Source organism: Nyctereutes procyonoides, unplaced genomic scaffold, assembly GCF_905146905.1.
Source record: "Nyctereutes procyonoides isolate TBG_1078 unplaced genomic scaffold, NYPRO_anot_genome, whole genome shotgun sequence".
NCBI classification, from domain to species: Eukaryota; Metazoa; Chordata; class Mammalia; order Carnivora; family Canidae; genus Nyctereutes; species Nyctereutes procyonoides.
Window position 1 is genome coordinate 6,612,689 of NW_026575135.1, and position 24,129 is coordinate 6,636,817.

The following is a 24,129-nucleotide window of genomic DNA, read 5'->3' on the forward strand; positions in this document are numbered from 1 at the left end:
CCGTCCCCTCTGCCAGGGCCCCGCCGCAGCGGCCCCGCGCCCCCACGTGGGCTCCCGCGGGCCTTCCGGCACCCGAGCTCGGGGCCCCGGGGGGCGGGGCGTGGGCCCGCCAGCCCTTCCGCGCACCCGATTGGCCAGGCCTTCCCGGGCGTGGGCGGGGCCTCCGCGCGAGTTGACCAGCCCGCGGGCGAAGCGGCCGCAGGGGCGTGGCCTGCGCGCCGGGGGGGGGCGGGGCGCGGCGAGGGGGAGCTGCTTCCGGGCGAGCCGCCCCGCCCCCGCACGGGCCCCGGGAGACTAGAAGGCGCTACGGCGGCGGCGGGAGCGGCGGCCCCGAGACCTTGAGGAGGCAGGTGAGCGGGGGCCGGGCTCCGGGGGATGGCGCCCTTGGAGGTGGGGGCGGTGGCACCGAGAGCCCGGCGTCCCCGGGCCCCGTCACCCCCTCGCGGGTGCAGCCGAGGACACGGTCCTTGTGCAGCCCTTGTTCGGGCGTAGGTTGCTCCGCTGCAGCGGGCTTGGGTTGCAGCCGCGCGGGGCTGGAGCGTGGCCGCAGCCCTGGGGGGCCCGGCTCCGGACCGTCCCCTCCTCTCTGGGGTCCACTCCCTTGGCGGCCCGTGGACACTGCCCACCAGTACACAGCAGCCCGAAGTGCCCCGAAGGATGAGGGACGGAAGTGGAGGCAGGAACAGGCGCTTTGTGCTGCGCTTCTACAGAAGTCCCATCCATTGGCCCATTAAGGCGACCACAGCCCGTTGAGGTCGGTTGGAGAACGCGCCCATTTACCAGGTGCAGAAACTGAACTCCCACAGCTAGAAGAGTGTCGGAATCAGGGTTTGAACCCACGTCTACAGACTCCAAAACCCACACACGTAACCATCAGGCTGCCAGCTGCAGGCGAGTCCAGGGTCCACATCCTCCCTCCCCCCTACACCCCCCCTTCTCCACCAGCCCACCTCTGCGGGTAGCTGCTTTGAAGTCTGTACTTCAAGTATCGAGGGCTAATGGTGGGCGGAGAACTGGGCTGCTGAAGGCTTGGATTCTGACCCCGAGATCTACCACTGACCCCTGGCCTGACCTTGGGCCAGTGTCCGTCTTTTCTCTGAGCCCAGTTTCACCATCATTTCAATGACGTAGTCAAAAGGCTTTAAGGAGCTTCCTAGCCAAGATGTTCTGGGAGTCTGTGGAACTGGCACATTGTCCCTGTAGCTCCAGATGGCTAAACCCAGAAGAGGTTGGGCTCTTCAAAGGCCTAGGTCAAGGCCCGGGTCGCCTGTCTCATGCTTCTCTTTAATCCCTGTATCTAGCACTGGGGCAGGCGCAGGGTAGATATTCAGGAAATGCTGGTTGAATAAACAGGCAGGCAGTTGGGCTCTTCTCAGACCTGCCTGACAGCTGCTTTCCTGAGCCCTTCTGGGGCTTTGGATTTCTCAGCCCTTGGCCACCTTCTACCTTAGTTGGCCCTCCTGACTGCCTCCTCCCCAGCCAGCAGCAGGGCCTGCCAGAGTTGGCAGCAGCTCCCAACTTTCTCTCCAATAGCACAGCCTCTGAAATCCTCAGCAGAGCACAGCATGAGCCTGGGGCTGGGGTGGTGTGAAGGGGGTGTTCAGGCTCGCAGCTCTTCTGACCCCCCTTCCCACGATGGCAGCTCTTAGGGCCCAGATTGGGGAAGTTGCCATCTAAGGAGGAGATGCCTTCACCATCAGTCTGCAAAACTGCCTCTTCTATGAAGCCATGCTTGACACCTGGAGACACAGGCCCCTCCCACAGATAACATCTAGTCCACCCCTCTCCTGCAGTGTCAGTGTGGTGATCATTTCTCCTCACCATAGAAGCTGCTGGAAGGTAGGGACCCCACTGGAGATATCTTGGAAGACCCTGCGGCCACACGGGTTTGAGTGAAAGTTCTCCCTTCTGGGGTGGTGCGGAAGGCACAGCTGTGATGACTCCAGGGGGTCTATTCCAGCTCACTTCTAATGATGATAAAAGTAGCTGCATGTTTACTGGGCTGCTACCCAGTGCCAGGCACGTACCACCTCCTATCTCTAATTTCCTCAGCTTTGCAAGCTTGATGGTATCAGTCCCATTTTATAGATTATGAAATAAGGACTCTGAAAGGCCAGCAACCTTGCCCAAAGTGACACACAGGGCGCAGAGCAGATGTGGGACCATGGGATCCTGAAACAAGGTTCTTTCTGCACCGCCCTGTACTGCCTTCCAGCTAAGCTAACCTAGTCTAATGTGGGTGAGCAGAGGTGCTGCGTGCCCTGGTGACTTGCTCTTGCTTCAGTGAAGTGTCATAGGATTTAAGCTGTGGCTTGGAGGCTCCCTTAATTTGGAAGAAGTGCCCTCCCAAATGTGTGGAAATCTCCCAATCCTGAGGGACTTTTTTTGCGAAGCAAAACCTTGGCATGGGTTTGGCTCTGCAAACAAGCAAGTCTGGCTCAAGGGCTGTTTTTCTCTTCTGTGGTATTTATTAAGTGCCTGTTGTAACAGAATGACCGCGTGTGGTTGAGGTGACAGGGCACAGGACTCGAAGCTGGGAGAGACTCCTGGTCAAATCCACCTCTGTACCTGACTCACCGTGTGATGTCAAGCAAATCCTGTACTTCTCCGCTCCTCATTTCCCGCTTCAGAATGTGCGAGATGAACAGGATTGGTGATTTTCCTGAGTTCAAATTTTCTCAGCACTGACACCTGTTTCTCAAGGCAAATTTCTCCCTAACCCAAACATTATTAAAGAAACAGAAACAAGAATTGCCCTAGTCAGACCTACCTCTTACACCCTCACCCCACTCCCTTGCCCCTATCACCAACCCTCCCGCCACCTCGTGGTAAAATTGGAGCTGCAAAGCCCCTAGGCAGCCGTGCTCTGCTGCTTCTGATAAGAAGAAGGCATTTGTTCACCCAGGCTTCTAAAACAGGTGGGTAGTTGAGGCCAGTAGAATGCAGTTTTGGATTCCAGAAGCCATAAAGGTGGTTCTCAGGACGCCTGGGTGGCTCAGTGATTGAGTGTGTCTGCCTTTGACTGGAGTAATGATACCCGGGGTCCTGGGATCGAGTCCCACATCGGGCTCCCTGCATGGAGCCTGCTTCTCCCTCTCCCTGTGTCTCTGCCTTTCTCTCTCTGTGTCTCTCATGAATAAATAAATAAAATGTTAAAAAATAAAATAAAATACAGGTAGTTCTCTGGGAAGTGGATCAGAGATGAGCTCAAAATCCGACTTGACTCTCTAGAACAACATGGAACAAGTCACTTAACCTCTCAGAGCCTCTGTTTCCTTATCACTAAGAGCCAGAATAATCTCTGCGGTGAAATGAGATACATGTGCACCTAGGCCCGTGCCCAGCACATAACACAAGGCTCGGGATGTTTTTCTCTTGTGCGTCCTCCACCTCGCTGACCCACCGGGCAGATCGTATAGGCAGAGACCTGCTCGCTGAATCAAGTGTTCCTCAGTGTCGGGGGGATGGTAGATAAAACCGTGTACTCATTGTCCAGAACAGATTCAAATTCTGGCTCATTTACTGACCAACTGTGTGGTCTTGGGCGAGGGACTTAACCTCTCCAAGGTGAGCTGACCCCCCAGCCGACCTGACAGCAAATGTTGTGCAAAATGGGCACGTGGGACTTTCTGTGTGCTGAATGCTCATTTGGGGGTCGGGATGACTTTGGGGGGCCTGGCTTGCCTCTGTGTCAGATGATACGGCTGGCCTAGGGGTGTGGTAGTAGGTGGGTCTCTGTGTGGCTCCTGATAACCCCAGCCCGCCCTGCCAAGGAGGGGAACTGGATAAAATGGGCCCCTGAGCTGGTTGGGAGGGAGCGAAAGGGACCCCAGAGACTGGGGAGAGAGGCATTATCAGTGTCTTAGGGGACCCCCAGCCCCCACCTGGAGGATGACACACAGGGTTTCTAGGCCTGCCCTTACAGCCTCGTAACTCACCAAGTGTGACCTTGAATGCGTCCTTGCCCTTCTCTGGACCCCTTGGTCCCATTCATACAAGGAAATATCTGGTAGCTTTTCCACCCCCTTACTGGGTATTTCCCCAGGCACCTCTGAAAGCTCAGCGCCCTGCCACCCTGTTCCTGCCTCGTCCCTGTCTCCATTGCCCTGTGGGTCCCACAAGCTCAGAGCATCTGCCCCAAGAGACTGGCTCTCGGCTGCCTCGTGACAGCCCTTCCCTTTCCTCCCCTCGGCCCTGCAGTGTGTGTGCCCCTCTGCTCCATCCACTCTGCTCCTGGTTCTGAGCCTCTCAGTAGGCCGCACCCCCACCCCTGCTCATCTTCCCTGCCCTCAGTGGTCCCCTCTTGTCCCCTCCCCTGAAGAGTTGCCTCTTCAGCCTCAGAACAGCCCACAGCCAGTCCTCCTTCCCTACCCTGGCCCCTTTCTTCCCTTCCTAAGGGAACATCCTCCCCTTTCCCTATGCCAAGCTGAACCCACGCATCCTGAAAAACCAAGTTGAAGCCCCCCAACTATTTCCAGCAAGCTTCTTCCAGCCTCCAAATTCATGGTTCACTTAGGGCAGCTCCTACCTGAGCCCTCCATCAGCCTGGACCGTAGTGCCACCTGGGTGATAAATGGTGTGTGCAGGTGCCCAGCATAGCCTGGTGCTCAAGAAACAAGTGTTAATGCCCCAGCTTCCCTCTTTTTTGTTTTGCTTTTAAGATTTTATTTATTTAGGGACGCCTGGGTGGCTCAGTGGTTGAGCATCTGCCTTGGGCTCAGGGCGTGATCCCAGAGTCCCAGGATCGAGTCCCGCCTCGGGCTCCCTGCATGGAGCCTGTTCCTCTTCCTCCCTATGTCTCTGCCTCTCTGTGTGTCTCATGAATAAATAAATAAAATATTTTTAAAAAGATTTAAAGATTTTTATTTTTTAAAAAGCAGGAGAGGGAGAAGAAGGGTCCCCATTGAGCAGGGAGCTGGGATCCGAGGACCCTGCGATCATGACTCAAGCCAAAGGCAGATGCTTCACCCACTGAGCCACCCAGGCACCAACCCCCCCCCCCACCTCAGCTTCCTTCTGTCTTATATCACTATGGATATTTAAGGCAATAAGTAGTTATGTAGTTAAATATTTACCGTGTGCCAGGGTGCTGGGCAGGGGTGAGGGGGGTGGGCAGGCAGAAATGAACTCACTGTGGATCCTGCCCTGCAGAAGCTCTGTCTACTAGAATGAGATAAAGTAGATCCAGAAAGAGCTGTTATGTAAGAGAGATTATGATCTGGGCGAGAGGAGCTTCGGTGGGGGAGGGAAGGTGGGCACTGGGTAGGATCTGGGGGTGAGAGGTTGTGGAGAGCCCACAAACGTTTCAGGTAAAGGGAACGGGGTGAGCAGAACCAGAAATCAGCCAAGGGTGGTTTGTGCTGGGGAAGAGCAGGAGGCTCTCAGGCTGGAAAAGACCACTTAGGCAGTCACCCTACGGAGGGCCTATCTGTCGGGCCCGTGCTGTCTAATCCTCTTAGTGTAGGTTGTGCCTGACAAGAAGTCTCTGTACCAAGGTGTGAACAGTGTTTTTCTCTAGAGGTTGAATTACAGGAGGCGGGACACCTGGGTGGTTCAGAGGTTGAGCGCTGCCTTCGGCTCAGGTCGTGATCCCGGGCTCCTGGGATCAAGTCCCACATCAGATTCCTTGCAGGGAGCCTGCTTCTCTCTCTGCCTCTCTCTGTGTGTCTCTCGTGAAGAAATAAAAATCTTTTTAAAAATAAAATTTCTGCCAATCACATGAGCATTTTTCATGGAATAAACAAAGTTTAAATATTGCCTAGGTCAGTGCTTCTCATCCTAATTTCCAATCCATTGCAGATTGATTTTTTTATAAAATACAAAAAAAAAATTGTATCGAATTGCTAGAGAAAGGTTATTTTAGAAAAAGAGACCGAAAAAAAGAAAAAGAAAAAGAGACCGTATAAAATGCAAGCCCAGATCTGAGATTATTAGAGTCCCACAGCTCAGGAAGTTTCCAAAGGGCCTACTTCCCTTCCTCTGCCTAACCCTGCCTCAGAGCAGCAGGGATTGGTGAGCCACACTAGGAGGAGCGCTGGCCAGAGAGCAGAAGAGGCAGGAGTCCGGGAGTGGGGGGGTTGACCATCTCCTGGGGACAGGGACTGTGTCTCATGTGCTTCCTGTTGCCCCCCACCCCGCCCCAGAGCTGAGTGTGCAGCCACCGCTCCGGAGCCTGCGGTTCCCACCAGCCAGGTGCCGTGATCCCGCTGCCCACCATGCAGCCCCAGTCGGTCCTGCACAGCGGCTACTTCCACCCGCTGCTCCGCACCTGGCAGACAGCCGCCACGACCCTCAGTGCCTCCAACCTCATCTACCCCATCTTTGTCACGTAAGTCCCCAGGAATGGTGCAGGCCTCTGATCTGCAGGGTGTGTGTGTGTGTGTGTGTGTGTGTGTGTGTGTGTGTGTGTGTGAAAGAGTGTATATGTGTGTGAAAGAGAGTGGGTTAAGGACAACAGTCTTAGGAATCGAACAAACCTTGAAAAGAACTGTCTTCCCATTTGAAAACTAAGAATAGTATTTCCCTGGTCCGCTATCCTAAGCTCTGCAATAAGCCAGAAGCTGAGAAGGCTTGTCCTGTAGATTGTAAAGAGCTATATGTCTGTGTGAGAGGTGGCAGCATGATTATTCATGATCGCAATGGCTGACATTTATTGAGCGCTTACTGTGTACCGGGTACTCTGCTGAGCAGGCTTACGTGGATGATCTCCTTCAGCCCTGACAGTTTTCATGGAGCACAGTATGGATATTAGCCCCGACCGTGTCCTCTCCACGCGGGCAGGGATTTGTGTCTGTTTCGTTCACTTTGTATCTCCAGAGAGTGAATGGTACCTGGTGCGTGATAAGCGCTCGGTATTTGTCGAATGAATGAACAAATCCACCCAAATACAGACGAAGGGCCAAGGCTCAAAGAATGGTTCCACTTGGCACAGTCACCCAGCCAGGTGGCTGGGATCGCAGGCAAGGGCCTTCTGCCTTCAGAATCCCAAGTTCATAGCCGCTGACTCCTTCGTATGATTAAGTGTTCTTTTAGTCCAGTTGCTTCTGTTGTCACTGTCACTCTTGTTCCTGTTATTATTTCAGGCCCTGGGCTTGGCCAGGCAGGGAACCAGACACTGGACCCCAACCTCCCCCTTCCATCCCCACTTCCATGCTCCTTCCCATCTCCCCAACTACCCCTCCCAGGCCCTCCCTCACCACTGACCCTTCCCACAGCTACCAGTCCATAGCCCAGCCCCCCACTCTTGCAGGGACGTTCCTGATGACGTACAGCCCATCAGCAGCCTCCCAGGAGTGGCCAGGTAGGATATGTGGTGGGGAGGGCCCGGGGAGGATGGAGGGAGAGATTTCCCAGCTGGAGGTGCCTGGAAGCAGACCCAGAGGTAGAAGACCCTGAGAAGCTCACTTCAGCTCAGTAGAGAGATGGGTTTTTCTCAGGGACAAGGTTGTTCCAGAACAGAAGAGGCAGCCTCATAAAGGGATGAGCTACCCATTCATGACCGGAAACAACATAGCAGAGGCCATTGCAAAGGAGAGCTGAGCTGCAAATGGGAGTTCAGTGAGAACCTTGGGGGGCCTTCCACAGCTGCTTCCGGGGAGGCCTCGGTTTTTCCATCTGTTTGGTGGGAGCATTCCCACCCCTCCCTGTGCTGTGGGGCTTGAGCCCCCCTGGCACCGGCTGCAGCTTGGCTCTTAAAGGGGGGCGAGGGAGACCCTTGCCTGCCTCCTACCTTCTTTCATCCCCTCTGCCCCACCTCCATGCAGGTATGGTGTAAACCGGCTGGAAGAGATGCTGAAGCCCCTGGTGGAAGAGGGCCTGCGCTGTGTCCTGGTCTTTGGAGTCCCCAGCAGAGTCCCCAAGGTGGAGAAGCAGAAGTAGCTTCAAGGGGAGGACAGTGGAGGGTCACAGGAGGGTCGGGTGAGGGTGAGCTGAGCTCCCGCACTGATCACGTCCTCGTTATGGCCTTAGGCTGCTCTGGGGGAGGTAGAGGGGGCACGCCCCCCCCATGACAGCACCCACGTAGGGACAGGAAGCTAATAAGTAGGGCCTTAACACCCTGACTGGGCAGGTCTGTGCAAAATGGGGACTGTCCTGCCTGCGTCCCCATGCAGGGAGCTTCACCCTGTGAGGTCTGGCCATCCTGGTTCTTGGGGGCCTCACGGAGCACGTGTTCCCTGTGTCCCCCTGCCACCGCTAGGATGAGCGGGGTTCGGCAGCCGACTCCGAGGACTCCCCGGCTATCGAGGCCATCCGCCTGTTGCGCAAGACATTCCCCAGCCTTCTGGTGGCCTGCGACGTCTGCCTGTGCCCTTACACCTCCCATGGTCACTGTGGTGAGCTCCCGCCCTCCACCAGCCCTGCTGCCATCTGCATTCCCACTACCTAGTCCCCCTTTGGGTGGGGTGGGCTGGGGGCCAAGATGCTCCCCCAAACCCAGCTGCCTGTCCCTGCAGGGCTCCTGAGCAAGAATGGGGCCTTCCTGGCTGAGGAGAGCCGCCAGCGGCTAGCAGAAGTGGCACTGGCCTATGCCAAGGCAGGTGAGTGAGCAGCTCCGGGGCAGGGAGGTAGCAGAGTGGACAGGCAGGTCCCAGAGTTCTGAAGGCCACCCTCTGCCCCTCAGGATGTCAGGTGGTAGCCCCATCGGACATGATGGACGGACGCGTGGAAGCCATCAAGGAGGCTCTGATGGCACATGGACTTGGCAACAGGGTAGGGGCGGGGAGCGTGGCGGGGGGTGTGGGGAAGGTAAGGAGAAAGCCTGGGCCAGCCCTGCCCCCATATCTGCTAAGCATCACAGAAGTGCAGACAGCCCTGGCGAGGCCTTTGGGATCCCACTCAATGGAGACTCAGAGCTTTACTGGGACTAGACCAAAGCCTACATCCTGTCTCTCCTTGTCACTTCACCCGGGGACATCTGAAACCTCCACCCTCGTTGTCTGCCCGCAGGTGTCAGTGATGAGCTATAGTGCCAAATTTGCATCCTGTTTCTACGGACCTTTCCGGTGAGTGGGGATTGGCAGGGGTCTGCTCTCAAACCCCTGGCCTGTTAGCCCAAAGCTGGAGCACCCCCACTGATGCCTCTGCTTCCCAGGGACGCGGCGCAGTCCAGCCCGGCTTTTGGAGACCGCCGCTGCTACCAGCTGCCGCCGGGAGCGCGGGGCCTGGCCCTCCGAGCAGTGGTGAGTGACTGACCAGCGCGAGAGCCCCACCGCCTGTCCCCCTCCCGGCTCGCCTCCTGCGCACGCCCCACACGGTACTTCCTCCCGTAGGCCCGGGATGTACGGGAAGGAGCCGACATGCTCATGGTGAAGCCGGGAATGCCCTACCTGGACGTCGTGCGGGAGGTCAAGGACAAGGTGAGCAGGAGAGCGGAGACAAGTGGGGGCCCAGGAAGACGAGGGAGCTTGTCCGCGGGCTTTGGGATCTCGGACTGACAGACTCTCTGAGTTCGGAGCCACCTGCCCCAGGGTGCACAGGGCCTTTGAGCTGCTGTGCTTTCACCATTCAAGAATGGGCCAGGCTGGGGCGCCCGGCTGGCTCAGTCGGTTGAGTGTCCAACTCTCAAGTCAGGGTCATGGGGCCAAGTGTCATCAAGTGTCATCGGACTCTGGCTCAGCGGGGAGCCTGCTTAGGCTTCTCTCCCTCTCTAAAATAAATAAGTTGTTTTTGTTTTTTTTTTTAAGATTTTATTTATTCATGAGAGACAGAGAGTGAGGCAGAGACACAGGCATAGGGAAAAGCAGGCTTCTCACAGGGAGCCCAATGCGAGACTCGATCCCTGGACCCGGGGATCACGCCCTGAACCGAAGGCAGATGCTCAACCACTGAGCCACCCAGGCGTCCTAATAAATAAGTCTTTAAAAAAAAAAAAAAAAAGAATGTGTCAGGCTGCCGGCAGTAGTGACACAGGGCATGGGGCTCAAGATGCTCACCGGTTGGGAGGAAGGGACACTCCCAGAGGTTCCGCCCTTGCACCTGTCCGCCTCCCACTGCTTTTCCGCAGCACCCTGAGCTCCCTCTTGCCGTGTACCACGTTTCCGGAGAGTTTGCCATGCTGTGGCACGGAGCCCGGGCCGGGGCGTTTGATCTCAAGGCTGCTGTTCTGGAGGCCATGACTGCCTTCCGCCGCGCAGGTGAACAGGCGGGGCTGGGGTTTTTTTGACCTGGGCTACAGGGCTGATGGGCACTTTGCCCAGAGAGGGAAATAAAGTTATGAGACAGCCTGGCATCGCATGCCTGGAAATAGCAGCTATCTAAAGAGACACAGGGTGAGGAGGGGACATGGAACTGCAGAACACAGCATGCAGCAGTGAAGGAAGCAGAACCCTGTCACTATTTGGTTTTGAGACCTTAGCTGAGCCACTTCCGTGAACCTCAGCGTCCTTATCTGCAAACGGGGGATAAAACACTCGACATGTGGAGTTGTCTGGAGAATTGAGTGAGGATGATATATGTCATTGGCATATGCTCTCCACTCTGCAAATGGGAGCTGGTTTTGTTGGTGTGCATACAGCCTGGGGAGGGCCCTCACAGCTTACTCATTTCCCCACCTTGCATCTTATACGTTGGCAAACAGGCCCAGCAAGCGAAAATGACTTGCCCAGGGTCGCACGGTGTGCAGAGCTGTAACTGCCCGGAGCTTGGCTTGGTCTTATGTCATAATGCCCACGAGCTGTGCCCCTTCATGGTAGCAGCCTTCCACCCCCCAACCTCTGCTCTTGGCCCTCGTCTCCCCGAAGGGGTGCCCAGAGCTGATGCCAGGCTCCTCCCCCTTCCTGCATCTGTCCCCCACAGGTGCCGACATCATCATCACCTACTACACACCTCAGCTATTGCAGTGGCTGAAGGAGGAGTGATGGAGACCGAGCACAAGACCAACAGCTAGGACTTTTAAAAGGTCCCAGGGCCTTGGAGAAGTGAAAACCAAAGTAAATGCTGCTTTAGAACTGTGCCCTCGTGCCCTCTTCCTATTCACACGCTGGCAGGTGTCCAGCAGCCCCGGGGTACTTTCTGCCAGCCGGCCACATTTTAACCACTCAAGCCTCCCAGGCTTCCCCATTCCTCCCCTGGGTCAGCACTGAGGCTTACCTCCGCCACCCCAGCTCCTCCTCCTGGCATGGCCTCAGCTTGAAAGCCACTAGGAGGTCAGGGTGCAAGCTTGGTGAGGCCTAGGAGAGGGGCTTGGAGCATTAGGGTAGAGGAGGGCAAGTTGTATCTTGTATCATGAGAAGCTCTGGAAAGCCCAAGGCCTTTCACAGTGGAGCTGGGCAGTGGCCCAGAGACCTAGAGTGACATCTTCAGGTTTAAAGTTGAGGTTTGCTTCAATTCCACTGGAAGATGATTTGCCCACGCAGGCCCACGCTTCTAGGCCACCTGAGATCCTCTGTTCTGCTGTCAGCCATATACCCAGAGAAGAATTACTGGTTAATGAGCAGAAACACTGCCTGAGGATCAAAATTCAGAAGCAAATAGAGAGTTCCTGATGATTGGAGGTGCTATCACCAAAAAGGCTTTTCTGTTGAAGAGAGAATTTTTGAGAACATCTGCTTGGTGTCCAGGCACGGTACTGGGTACTGGGCATATAGCAGGACAGGTCTCAGCTTGTCTTTCCGTGTGGAATCTATGCAAGGAGAATAGGCAGCCAGATGTCATCAAGAAAACAAACCAATTACAAATTGTAATTAGGACTTTGAAGGAAAGAAAGGGTCTGAGACAGAATAACGGACCAAGGGTGTCTCTTGAGAGGGTGGTTAAGAAGCCCTCCATGAGGTCAAGGGACCAGAAAAGATCCTCCGGAAAGCAGAGCAAAGTGCACCAGAAGCCACAAGAATGGCACAAAATGTGCAAAGGTCCTGCAGTGGAAGGAGGTGGGAGGGCTGCTGAAAGCAGGGTGCAGAAACGGAGGGTGGCGACGGGACCAGAGGTTGGAAAGGAAGGCTCTGTACCTGGTAGGAAGCTCGGTCTCATTTTGCATTGGGTGGAAAGCCACCTGGAGGATCTCAACCAGAAATTACGTGTGTTCCCCTTTCCTACACGGCTGCCATGAGAACAGGGAAGGGGGAACGAGAAAGAGGCCGGTGGGGAGGCCCTTGCAGAGACCTGGACCAGGGTGGTGGCAGTGAAGAACTGAGGGAGTAGACCTATTCAGGATACATTCTGGAGGCAGAATTAGCTTTTACCTAAGCTTTAAGTCCAGGGGATGAGAGGAAACGAGGGTGCCCTCATGGGTTTCTGGCTTGAACTCCCGAAAGCGTGCTTTCTTCTGAGACTCACGACCTCCTATCTCTCCACTTAAAAGTTAAGGCCCAGCCAAGGGCCTTTGCAAAGTCTACCTGCCTGCCTGCAAGATGACAAGGATTCCCAAATCTAGGGCCAAAGCAAGCCCAATTCAGATCTTAAAGCAATACAGTCCATTTGAAAATTTAGAATCAGAAACTCCCAGCAGCTCCTGTAGGCAGACCAGCCTCCTCTGACTCCGTTATCTTCCCCAGAGCTGCAGCTGGCCTGAGGACCTGATCTCACCCTGTCCAAGGAGCCTGAGCCTGGGACTCCCACCTAGATGCTGTTGGAGATGAGCTATTGATGTGCCTCAGGGCTCATCAGACCAGAACCTTTGGCTCGGTTAGCTTTTTAGCTTCTTGGCATCTTGTCTCCTGGCCCCTCGGCCCCTGATCCCTAAGCTCAGGAATGAGGGAAAGGGGGGTTCTTCAGGGACATCCCAGACTCATCACCGCCAAGCTAATACAAGGCCTGCTTCTAGGCATAGGGAGACAGGAGACAGACCTGGCTCTTTAGATACAAATTCCACAAGAAGCAAACACCTCTGTGTGTGTCCAGGCCCCTCAGAAGCAAATGTTAAGTGGACTGAGGAGGAGTTTCCTTGAGGAGAACCAGGGGGCAGATGTGTCACCAGTGATGTGGCAGGGGCTGTGAAGGAGGTCACCAGGACCTGACTGGGTCTGAAGTATCAAACATACTTCCCCGAGAAGCTGACACAAGGCTGCACCTGAAAGATGAGCAAGCAAGCTAAGAGCATTCCTGACGGAGGGAACTCTGCGTCTAGTCTAGAATGAGCTAGGAGAACACAGCTGCTGTAGCTGGAGCACAGTGGAGGGCGAAGGAAGAGATGGCCTGACCTGGAAAGGGAGAGACACCAGGCCCAAAGTTTGCAGGGCTCAAAAGCATATAAGGAAGATGGGGGAGGCTTTTCAGACTTTATTCCAAGAGAAAGCAAAGCCATTCGAAGGATTTTTAAGCAACAGAACAACTTGCTCCGAGTTTGCATCTTGTGAAAATGTTTGACAGCACTGGCAAAGTGCAGATGAGAAAATGCATAGCCTGGGCTGGAGTGGTGACCGTGGGGGTGAAGGAGGTACATTAGATGGGAAGGAGGAACTTGGCTTGAGCTCCTGGTGGCTGATGGGCCATTTACTAAGATAGGAAGCTTGGAAGAGACTGTAGAGCGGGGGAGTCCTAAATTTAGCTTGGGTTTGCAGTGAGGGAGCTCTATCTAGAGAGCTTGTGACTCACCTAAGGCCTTTCAACTAGTATGTGAGAGAACTGGGGCTAGAGCCCCATCACTGAAGCCGTCAGAGCTGGGATTTGAACCCACATAGTTGAACTCCAAGGCCTCTGCCCTTAAACACTGTGCCACACCATCTCCCAATAAACAGTAGCCAAATTCAGGATCTAATGGGATGCTGTTATAACGGGGTGTACCGACGCCAGCGTGCCTCAGGCATCATGGTCTAAGCGAAGTGCCCTCTGGAGTCAGGATATGTATGTCACCAGAGATGCCTGCTCAGTGTGTGTTCCAGCCCAGCTAGGTTTTGTGTCCAGAGGCAATAGCCAGGCAGGCAAGCTGGAGGGGTTTGGGTGGTCCCGGGGGATCTAGCTCCTCCACCGTCCCAGTCTCCTCCTGCGCACCCTCCCCTTGCTGGTGGTAATTTATCCTTGCACAGAGAGAACTCAGCTGCTCCCACCATTAGCCTGGCATATTTTCAGACTTCCAAGCATCACAGCCTGTTGGTGAGCATTCGGGCCCTTTCTTAACGAGACTTGACTTTATTTCCTTCTGAGATGCCTGCTTAGACAGCAGCTTGTCTTTCTTGTAAGACCTTCCCAAAGGCCACAACAGCCAATACTTTCGACCAATCTCACTTTGTTACTACCATCCCTAAAACTACAACCTCACTGGGCATATGGCGGAGGGTCCCAACAAACCATGGGCATTTTAACAGCCACTTGACTACCAATTTCCCAACTAGGAAAGGAGGAATTCTGACCAACCCCATACCTCACACGAACTCTACCAGTTCCACATATTAGGACCTGTGATCTGCAGCACCCCATATTCTATTTTAGGTATTTTTGGTTGCGAGTGACAAATCCAGTTCAGTAGCAAAAAAGGAAATGATTAGTTTTCATAACTGGACTTTAGTAAGGTCAAGTGTGGTGGGGTCTAGGGTTAAAGGCTGTCATGGAGGCCACGTCCCTTCCTAGTTCTTGTAGGTTTGCCTCAGCTTGGCTTTATTCAGAGATGGGCTTTTGCCACTTGACAGCCACATGGTCCTTATGACTTAGGCTCCCCCAGAAAGATCTTTTCCCACCATGCAGGACATTTCCAGAGGTCTCTGGCCCTGCTCAGGTCACATGACCGACCTCCAGTCTGTAAACCCTGGCAAGGGAGATGTGGCACCATGATTGACCAGGTCTGCCTCACTCTACGGAAGTCTAGTGGAGTCTCAGAGCTTTGCCGCTGTTATCCCCTTTGCATGGAATGCTTTCCCCCAAATCCATGTGGCTGTCTATTGCTAAGATCTTGGCTCCCTTGTCACTTCCTAAAAAAACAAAAACAACAAAACCCAAAAAAACCCTGTCCTGATAACCGATTCAAAGTCATACCCCAGTGACTATTAGGATTCAAGCTCAGTGGTCATAAGAAGCCAAAGTAATGAGAGTTAGATGGAAGTGATTCTCCCCATGCAGTCCAGTCCATGATGTGGTGGGTTCTGGCTCCTGACTTGTTCTAACTCAACAAATCTCGGCTTCCATCACATGGTCAAAGATGACAAGTCCAGTCCTCACCATTAGCTCCTCTCTTTGGTCACCAGAAAGAGAAGGGAAGGTTGGGGGCATGATGCTTCTTTATAAGGGCACAACTCAGGAGTTGCACATGTCACTTCTGTCCATATGCTCTTGTCTGAGCTTAGTCACGTGGCCACACCTAGTTGTGTAAGGGATGTCGAAAGATAGACTCTAGTGGGGCAGGCATGAGCCCAGCTAAACCTCAAGGGTTCTGTTAACTAAGGAAAACGGATAGGGTGGTTAGAGGGCCAAACGGCCACCCCCACCACATGAAGTTTCTTATAATCACAGAAACAGTGATCAGAACATCAAAGAGGTCTTTAGAGACCATCTAGTTCATTAATTGTGCAGATGGAAGACAGACCCAGAAATGGGACTTGTTCAAATTCACACAAGCTGGTGACAGACCAAGGCTGGGATTCTGGTCTCCAAACTCCAAGCCCAGTGCTCAAACCTGGGAAGGGTATTGGTGTTAGGGGAACTTCAGCTTTTTTGTGTATTATCTTTGCATCAGATGCATTTTTTATATTCATGTATTATACCTAACAAGGATATATTCATGTGATTTGTGTAAATAAAAATGAAAACCAATGCATATATGAAAATGTGTTCTTTTCATTAGTCAAAGAGAAATTCTAATTAAAACCACAACGAGAGGCACCTGAGTGGCACAGTCGACTAAGCATCTAACTCTTGGTTTTGGCTCAGGTCATGATCTCAGGGTTGTGGGATTGAGCCTTAGGTCAGGTTCCATGCTCAGCAGGGTGTCTACTTGAGATTTTCTCTCTCTCTCTCTCTCCCTCTGTCCTTCCATCTCTCTCCCCTCTCAAAAAAGAAATAAATCTTAAAAAAAAAAAAACCCACAGTGAGATACCACCACACACCTATCAGAGTCCCTAAAATTTTAAAAAGAGACAATGCCGATGGTTGAGAATGGGTAGCAAGGGAACTCTAAAGACATTTACTGGCACAACCACTTCAGAAAATTGGCCCTATCCACTAAAACTGAAAATATGTATAGTTCATTCCACATCTAGGTATTCACCTAACAAACGTGTGCCTTTATTCCCCCAAAGATATACATACTCAAGAATGCTCCTGTCAACATTTTCTAATATTTGCAGTAACCCCAAACTGGATAACCCAAATGCCCATCGACAGTAAAATGTGGAAAAAAAAAAACAGTAAAATGTGGTGGGGTGCCTGTCTGGTTAAGTCAGCAGAGCATGCAACTCTTGATTTCAGGGTCATGAGTTCAAGTACCATGTTGGATGTAGAGCTTACTTAAAACATACACACAAGGGGCACCTGGGTGGTGCAGTCAGATGGGTGTCTCTTGGATTTAGCTCAGGTCATGATCTTAGGGTTGTGGGATTGAGCCTGGCATCAGCTCCATGCTCAGCATAGAGACTGGTTAGGATTCTCTCTCCCTCTCCTACTCGTGTTTCTCTCTCTCAAACTAGTAAATATTTTTAAAAACACACACACTCACAATATGAGATGCCTTGGTGGCTTAGTCAGTTGAGCATCTGGCTCTTGATTTCTGTTTGGGTCATGATCTCAGGATCCTGGGATCAGGCCTGTGTGGGCATTCCTCAAAGAGAAATGGACCAAAGGCAGTGTTCAGTATAATGACATGCCAGGTGTCTCCAGGAGTGGTCACAAGGTCGGGGTCTACTCAGGCTAGATCAAGGAATGAAAACCTCCAAGGAGGATTTCTGTCATCTGACTTAGGGAGGAAACTATACCTACTGAGTATATCATTTAAAAAAATTATTCATGAGAGACACAGAGACAGCCACAGAGACACTGACAGAGGGAGAAGCAGGCTCCCTGCAGGGAGCCTGATATGGACTCGATCCCAGGACCCCGGGATCACGCCCTGGGCTGAAGGCAGATGCTCTCCCACTGAACCACCCAGGCATCCGGAGTGTACCTTTTTTTTTTTTTAAGTGAGCTCTACACCCAGTGAGCAGCTTGAATTCACAACCCTGAGATCCACAGTCACTTGCTCTACCAACTGAGCCAGCCAGGTGCCCCAAGGGTACCCATTTTTGAACTGGCAAATCAGAAAGAAGCTTATTGCAGAATAGTGGGGACCTGTCGTTGGCTTTCCTGTGACATGCAAGTCTCCTTTATCTCTGCTGAAAAGTTATTCAGGGAAACAGAAAGAACCTAAAGGGCAAACAGTAAAGTCAGGGCTGCAAGTCCAGAGGGCACACTCGCGTAGATTTACCTGCCGTGTGCAACAGGTGCCCGGGCTTGAAATAGTTATGTGACCAAACAGAAGCCTTACCCTCTCAGGAGACGCAATTATCTGAAAGGAATCATCTTGTAGGGGACGGATGGGCAAAACAGATGAAGGGGAGTGGGAGATACAGGCTTCCAGTTATGGAATGAATAAGTCATGGGGATGAAAAGTACAGCACCAGGAATACAGTCAATGCTGTTGTAATAGTGTGTATGCGGACGGATGGTGGCTGCACTTGGCATAGCATAATGTATACAGAGCTTCTCTCTCTAATATAAATAAATAAATAAATAAATAAATAAATAAATAAATAAATAAATAAATTCTTTAAAAAATGTATACAGAGGTTGAATCAGTATGTTGTACACCTGAAACTATGAAACTAATGTAATACTGTGTGTCAACTATACACACAAAAATATTAAAAATTATATAAAAATTATAATTTTTTATTTTTTTTAAGATTATTTATTTATTTATTCATGAGAGACACAGAAAGAGAAGCAGAGACACAGGCAGAGGGAGAAGCAGGCTCCCTGCAGGGAGCCAGATGCCAGACTTGATCCCTGGATCCCTGGGATCACTCCCTGAGCAAAGACAAATGTTTAACCACTGAGTCACCCAGGCATTCCTTTTTGTTTTATTACTGCTATTTTTTAAGTAGTCTCTATGCCCAGTGTGGAGCTTGAATTCATGACCCAGAGATCAAGAGTCCTATGCTCTACCCACTGAACCAGCCAGGTGCCCATAAAGATAATTTTTTTTTGAAAAAAGAATCATCTGGGGATCCCTGGGTGGCTAGGCAGTTTAGCACCTGCCTTCAGCCCAGGTTGTGATCCTGGAGTCCTGGAATCGAGTCCCAGTCCCACTCTCCCCTGCAGGGAGCCTGCTTCTCCCTCTGCCTGTGTCTCTGCCTCTCTCTCTCTCTGTGTCTCTCATGAATAAATGAACAACAACAAAAAAAGGCATCAACTTCTCAAAGAGCTTTTTCATGTGCTGTCATTACATCTTGATGTAAGCATGCTCTATTTATATATGGAGGAACTGAGGTTCCAGGGACAAAGTTAATTACCTTGGAAATTGATTTACAAGGTGATTTGGACCTCAGTTGAATATTATTTTGTCCAATTCCCCCCATTTTGGATATTGGAGACTGAGGCCCAGAGAGGAAGAGAATTCAGTGAAGGGTTCACAGAGAGTCAGGTGACAGAGATGGGACCAGAACCTAAGGAGTTGGCTTTCAGGCGACCCTGGAACCTGGAACAATGTCAACCCTTCTGGGCTTCTGTGAAATGCAGTTGAACCTCTGACCTCCCACTCACCCCTTCCACTCCCACTTGTAGGAATCCTGCTTGTGACACATAATGAGTTTTTGGAGTCAAGCTCTCCCTTGATGGCCTAAGCTCTGTGACTCTGCCCTTGGTATTTTCTCCCAGGCCTGGGCCCCACGAGGATGAGGGGGCCCTGAATGAAATGAACAGGCCGGTCTTAGACTACAGGAGGAGGTTTTGTTTAAAAAGAAGGGGGCGGGGAGGGATCCCTGGGTGGCGCAGCGGTTTGGCGCCTGCCTTTGGCCCAGGGCGCGATCCTGGAGACCCGGGATCGAATCCCACGTCGGGCTCCCGGTGCATGGAGCCTGCTTCTCCCTCTGCCTGTGTCTCTGCCTCTCTCTCTCTCACTGTGTGCCTATCATAAATAAAAAAAAAAAAAATTAAAAAAAAAAAAAAAAAAAGAAGGGGGCGGGGAGGGGGAGAAGGAAGAAAGAAAATATATGCATGTTTGTGATGCTCCCAGGAAAATGAGAGCATAACGAGCACAAGTGCCGTTGCAGCAAGCCCTGGGCAGCGACTGGGGGGCCGAAGGTCCTCGGCGGGGCTTTGCCCTTGGTTCCCACCCCCACCCCCCACCGCGCACCTTTGCTGGGGCCGGTGGCTCACCTGCAGGACACGCCCCTTAATCTTCACCTGGCCGCCCTTCGGAGCCCCCACCCCGCGCCGCTCACGCCGCCGCCCTTTGCCTGCCTTTCTAGCGCTCATCACCATCTGAAATCTTGTGTATTTACTTGCCCTGTGTCTGCCCCTCAGTGAGTAGTGAGATCAGGCTTGTTCTCCTTTTACTTTGTACACTTTGTATTTTTAAACATTTTTGGGGTGATTACTTTTATATCAGAAGAAAACAAAAAACCCAGCTAGGTTACTGCCGAGGACTCTACTCTCAGCAAAATGTCTTGGATTAGACAAGTTTCCAAAGGAAAGCCATTCCTAGAGCCGACTGGCTGGAGCCTCAAACCAGAGGGGGGCAGGCCTTGCCCCAGGGCACACGGCACCCAGCAGGCCAGGCCGGGACCCAGATCCCCCTCTTCCCAACTCAGCCTGGGGACCTCCTGGGGGTGTGCGGATCCGAGCAAGGCGCAGGGGCCTGGGGAGGAGAGGGGGAGGGAGGGCAATGGGAGGAGCTCGAGGAGTGTGCAAGGTGACCCAGGTGAGGGTGCGGGTGTGGGGTTCACGAAAGGACCGAGAGGGAGGCGGAAAGGGGCGGGAAGGCGGGTGACCTAGGGCGCCACGGGGAGGGAGGAGAGGACGCAGCGGGCGGGAACCAAGTGAACTCCGCGCAGGAGAGTTGCGGGGGGCGTGAGACCCGGGGGCGGGGCACCGGGGGGCGTGGTCAGGATGAGGGCGGGGCTAGGACGGGGCGGGGCGAGGACGGAGGGGCGTGGCTAGGATGAGGGCGGGGCGCAGAGGGGCGTGGCTAGGGTGAGGGCGGGGAGCGGGGCGCCGGGAGGGGCGGGGCTAGGACGGGGCGGGGCCAGGATGAGGGCGGGGCGCCGGCTCCGCGGGCGGCTGAGCTCCTGCGCGCCTCTCCGGAGCGGGGGTGCGGCTCCTGTGGCTTCCTCTGAGCCGAGGGCGTGCAGGTCCGCTGGGTCCGGACCCAGGGGTCGGAGCCCCCTGGAGCTGGGAAGGGCCCCCCGGAGGCCGGCCACAGCCACGTGACGCCCAAGGCCACGCTGCAGACGGCAGCTGCAGAGGTTTCGCTGTGACGCCGGCTGCCTGGACCTTGTCGCCATCGAGCCCTGCAGGTGAGGAGGCGGCCCGAGAAATTCCGGCCTGCAGCCCAGAGGCCTCAGCCCAGGCTTCCAGACATGGAGAACGCTGTGGGTCGGCAGCCAGAGCTCCCTGTTGTATTTTAGCTGTGCCAGGCAGTTGACTCCCTTGCGTGGCTTTGGGCGAGTTCCCGCCCCTCACTGGGCCTCGCTCTGCCCACCAGGAAGGTGAGAGGGTCTTTGGATGGCTCCTTGACAGGCTCCCCCTGCGGCTTGCCCCCAGATTCACCAGCCACTTCTCAGCAACACCTTGGCTGTCCTCTGCACTCTGGGTTTCAGCCAGACAGCCTTGGATCGTCTGGAATCAACCGTGGGGGGCAAGAAGCTGGACAACAGGCTCAGGACTTGTTTCCTGTGCATTGAGTCAGTAGCAGGCCTTTCACTGGCTCTGCACCTAGGCAGACCTTGTTACCTCCAGTAAAGATGAAAATGGGGCTCAGAGAGGCTTAGAGACAGGACCTGGCCGCTCTGCCTGCCTTTGGCCCTGTGCTGTTCCAATTCACCGAAATTAGATGCTTTTAAAGTCCAGATTCGCCTGAGCATGATGCAGTGGAAGGGAGCACTGGCCAGTCTGGAAGTTTGGGTTCTGGTGCTGGCTGTGCCACTGACTCACCTTAGGCAAATATCTGCACCCCCTGGCTCCGTCTTCCCTGATGAACCAGAGGTCTGTCACGTGGCCTGCAAGGACCCTGTGTCTTTGGCATTGCTAACAATAGTAATAGCCATCATAATTGTTTCCTTACCTTGACCTACAAGGCCCTAGTTTACCCAAAGCAGCCAACTTGCCATTGACCTACCTCTGGGCCATTGCACTTGCTGTTTCCAGTGCCAACAACATCTAACCACCTCCATTTCCCACATAGTCATTCTTCAGATCCCCACTGAAACTTGACTTACTTAGGAAGTTCAGCACAAATTAGATGGGATTCCGGGGTTTATATCCTTATGGTACATGCTGACTTTGTTATACTTCAGTGTTTGTATAGTTCTTTGCCTAATATCTGTGTCTCCTCTTCTTTAATGCCTGTAAATGCCAGGAGGGCTGGAAATCTTTCCTATTCCCTAGCATCTAGCACACAGGAGGGGCCTGGAAATTGGTGGAATGAATGGATGATCTCATTTGCTGTAACAATCTTGTGAGGTTGGGACGCTGTGCTCCTCTTCCATTAGGAGACAGAGATTCAGAGAGTGACACTCCGAGGGTCACACAGTAGTAAGTAGTGAGTGGGCAGTGCCAGATTTTAAACCTAATCTATTTTTGAGTCCAAGGCCTGAATTTCCACCTCACTGCCGTCTCGTTCCAGGATCTTCTGCTGTGACCCACGAGGCCTGGAAAGAGAAGACCTTCAGGTTGTGGAGGGGGTCTTGTCCAGCTCAGTTTCTCTTTAGCCTCCGGCAGACTTGGGGCGGACTTGCCTCCGTCCTACAGGCCTATGGGGCGTCGGCTACCGATACGACTGCTGACGTGGGACGTGAAAGACACACTGCTCAGGCTCCGCCACCCCGTGGGAGAGGAATATGCCGCCAAGGCTCGGGCCCGCGGACTGGAGGTGGAGGCCGCCGCTCTGGGACAAGCCTTCAGGCAGGCATACAGGACTCAGAGCCACAGCTTCCCGAACTACGGCCTGAGCCAAGGCCTCACCTCCCGCCGGTGGTGGCTGGATGTGGTCTTACAGACCTTCTACCTAGCGGGTGTTCGAGATGCCCAGGCTGTGGCCCCCATCGCTGACCAGCTGTATGAAGACTTCAGTAAGCCCTGCACGTGGCAGGTGTTGGAGGGGGCCGAGGCCACCCTGAGAGGGTGCCGGAAGCGAGGTCTGAGGCTGGCAGTGGTCTCTAATTTTGACCGGCGACTAGAGGACATCCTGATGGGTCTTGGTCTGCGGGAACACTTTGACTTTGTGCTGACCTCTGAGGCTGCTGGCTGGCCCAAGCCTGACCCCCGTATTTTCCATGAGGCCTTGCGGCTTGCTCAAGTGGAACCGGCAGGAGCAGCCCATATTGGGGACAGTTATCTCTGTGATTATAAGGGGGCACAGGGTGTAGGTATGCACAGCTTCCTGGTGTTTGGCCCAGAGCCTTTGGACTCTGCAATCAAGTGTTCTGTACCCCAAGAACGCCTCCTCCCCTCACTGTCCCATCTCCTGCCTGCCCTTGACCGCCTAGAGGGCTCAGCTCTGGAACTTTGAGTCTGATGAGGGAAGGGCCCCAGCAAATGCTGGAGATAAGAGAGCCCCTTCCTTCCTGAGATCTGGCCTTTGCCCCCTCTCTCTGCAGCGTCCAAATGCATTGTGACTATAAAACAGTAAAATGCAGGGCTTTGAGCCCTGTGCCATGTCTCTGAGGTGGTTTGTTCACACCTGTGTCTTTCCCACCCCCCTAACCTACAAGAATCACTGAGGGCCCAACTAGCTTCAAACCCAGGCACTTTGAAACTTTATTACTTTTTTTTTTGAAGATTTTATTTATTTGAGACAGTGTGAGAGAGAGCAAGCATGAGCCAGGGGAGAGGGAGAAGCCAACTGCCTGCTGAGCAAGGAGCCTGACTCAGGGCCTTAACCCAGGAAACCAGGATCATGGCTTGAGCTGAAGGCAGACAGACGCTTAACCAGCTGAGCCACCCAGATGACCTGACTTCAAACTTTGTTTTAGCATCAGGGCCCTTTTGTTGGAGATCTTACTGGAACCCCAACATGCAAAACAGCAAAAGCAAGAAACTGCTAGGGTTGACACAGGTTGTAGAGCCCCTCAGTCATGTTCTGAAGCCTCTCAACTCTCTCTGGGAAGCAGGAGATCGGATGAGCTTAGTTTGGAAAATTAGGGTGCTAAGCTGTGCTGTAGGGACATGTCCTCTAGGACTATACAGTATAAACAGGGTTTTAGGCAAGGAGCACCATAATTACATCATGAGAAGGAACTGTGCATTCATGCTTGCCATGCCTTAGTCCCTTGTATGCCCATATAACCCTCAAAGCTACCTAATGGGCAGAGGTAGTGGGACCACCACTTTACCAATGAGAGACTCAGAAGTTAAGCAGCCTGCCTGAGGTCACAGTTAGTACATGAGAGAGCCAGGGTTCCTATTGAGGTTGCCTGACTCCAAAGCCTTTGGCTTGACCACGAAGTTGCAGGGAGAGAGCTGTGCCCCTTGGGACATAGTGCAGTGGCGATCCTGGGAAAACAGGGGAGGTGTTCTAAAGGAGGCCAGTTTTGAAAGGCACCCCGGTCAGAGGTGTTAGCATGGAGGTAGCACAGGGACCAGAGCTTGCGGTGGCAGGAGGGTAACAAACATGGGAATCACTGGAGAGTGAAGTAACCTGGGTTTTTAAAAATTCCATGTCCCAGGATGCCTGGGTGGCTCAGGGGATGAGCAGCTGACTTCGGCTCAGGGCATGATCTCAGGGTCCTGGGATCGAGTTCCGCATCGGGCTCCCTGCATGGAGCCTACTTCTCCCACTGCCTGTGTCTGCCTCTGTGTGTCTTCTCCTGAATAAATAAATCTTAAAAAAAAAAAAAAAATCCACGTCCCTCCCTGCCTCTCCTCCTTCCCACTCCTGTCTTCTCACACCTGCTTGGTATTTACCAGACATTTTGATTCCTTGCCCACTGCCAGGCACAGGGGATGGATTCCTCCGGCAAAAAGCACATAGAAGCGTGTTCGGTTCTGGTGTCAACAGTCACGGATGGCTCT

At 53.4% G+C, this 24,129-nt stretch overlaps 2 protein-coding genes across 6 annotated transcripts; both read left to right on the plus strand.

Moving 5' to 3' along the window:
- Positions 1 to 262: 262 nt before the first annotated feature.
- On the plus strand, positions 263 to 10,951 carry ALAD (aminolevulinate dehydratase). Of its 3 annotated transcripts, none has more exons than XM_055301705.1 (12): positions 263 to 350; positions 6,144 to 6,328; positions 7,250 to 7,300; positions 7,764 to 7,860; positions 8,198 to 8,333; positions 8,454 to 8,537; positions 8,621 to 8,709; positions 8,947 to 9,002; positions 9,092 to 9,179; positions 9,270 to 9,356; positions 10,004 to 10,133; positions 10,795 to 10,951. In XM_055301705.1, the coding sequence occupies exons 2-12, from the start codon at positions 6,216 to 6,218 to the stop codon at positions 10,854 to 10,856; spliced, it is 993 nt and encodes a 330-aa protein (XP_055157680.1). In that variant the 5' UTR covers positions 263 to 350; positions 6,144 to 6,215; the 3' UTR covers positions 10,857 to 10,951. The 3 variants fall into 3 exon arrangements, with proteins under 3 accessions (XP_055157680.1, XP_055157681.1, XP_055157679.1); XM_055301706.1 differs by lacking the exon at positions 263 to 350 and adding an exon at positions 767 to 891; XM_055301704.1 differs by lacking the exon at positions 263 to 350 and adding an exon at positions 1,602 to 1,839.
- Positions 10,952 to 20,170: 9,219 nt separating this feature from the next.
- Positions 20,171 to 22,782, plus strand: HDHD3 (haloacid dehalogenase like hydrolase domain containing 3). Of its 3 annotated transcripts, XM_055301709.1 has the most exons (3): positions 20,171 to 20,414; positions 21,476 to 21,651; positions 21,743 to 22,782. In XM_055301709.1, the coding sequence occupies exon 3, from the start codon at positions 21,872 to 21,874 to the stop codon at positions 22,625 to 22,627; it is 756 nt and encodes a 251-aa protein (XP_055157684.1). In that variant the 5' UTR covers positions 20,171 to 20,414; positions 21,476 to 21,651; positions 21,743 to 21,871; the 3' UTR covers positions 22,628 to 22,782. The 3 variants fall into 3 exon arrangements, with proteins under 3 accessions (XP_055157684.1, XP_055157682.1, XP_055157683.1); XM_055301707.1 differs by lacking the exon at positions 21,476 to 21,651; XM_055301708.1 differs by lacking the exon at positions 20,171 to 20,414 and having other exon boundaries at positions 20,429 to 21,651.
- Positions 22,783 to 24,129: the final 1,347 nt, after the last annotated feature.

Excerpts from the sequence above, each read along its gene's own strand:
- ALAD (XM_055301705.1), top strand. The coding sequence starts at position 6,216 with ATGCAGCCCCAGTCGGTCCTGCACAGCGGCTACTTCCACCCGCTGCTC. Across the intron at positions 7,861-8,197 it reads TCCCCAGCAGAGTCCCCAAG|GATGAGCGGGGTTCGGCAGC; the intron begins GTGGAGAAGCAG and ends TGCCACCGCTAG. Across the intron at positions 10,134-10,794 it reads GACTGCCTTCCGCCGCGCAG|GTGCCGACATCATCATCACC; the intron begins GTGAACAGGCGG and ends TGTCCCCCACAG.
- HDHD3 (XM_055301709.1), top strand. The coding sequence starts at position 21,872 with ATGGGGCGTCGGCTACCGATACGACTGCTGACGTGGGACGTGAAAGAC.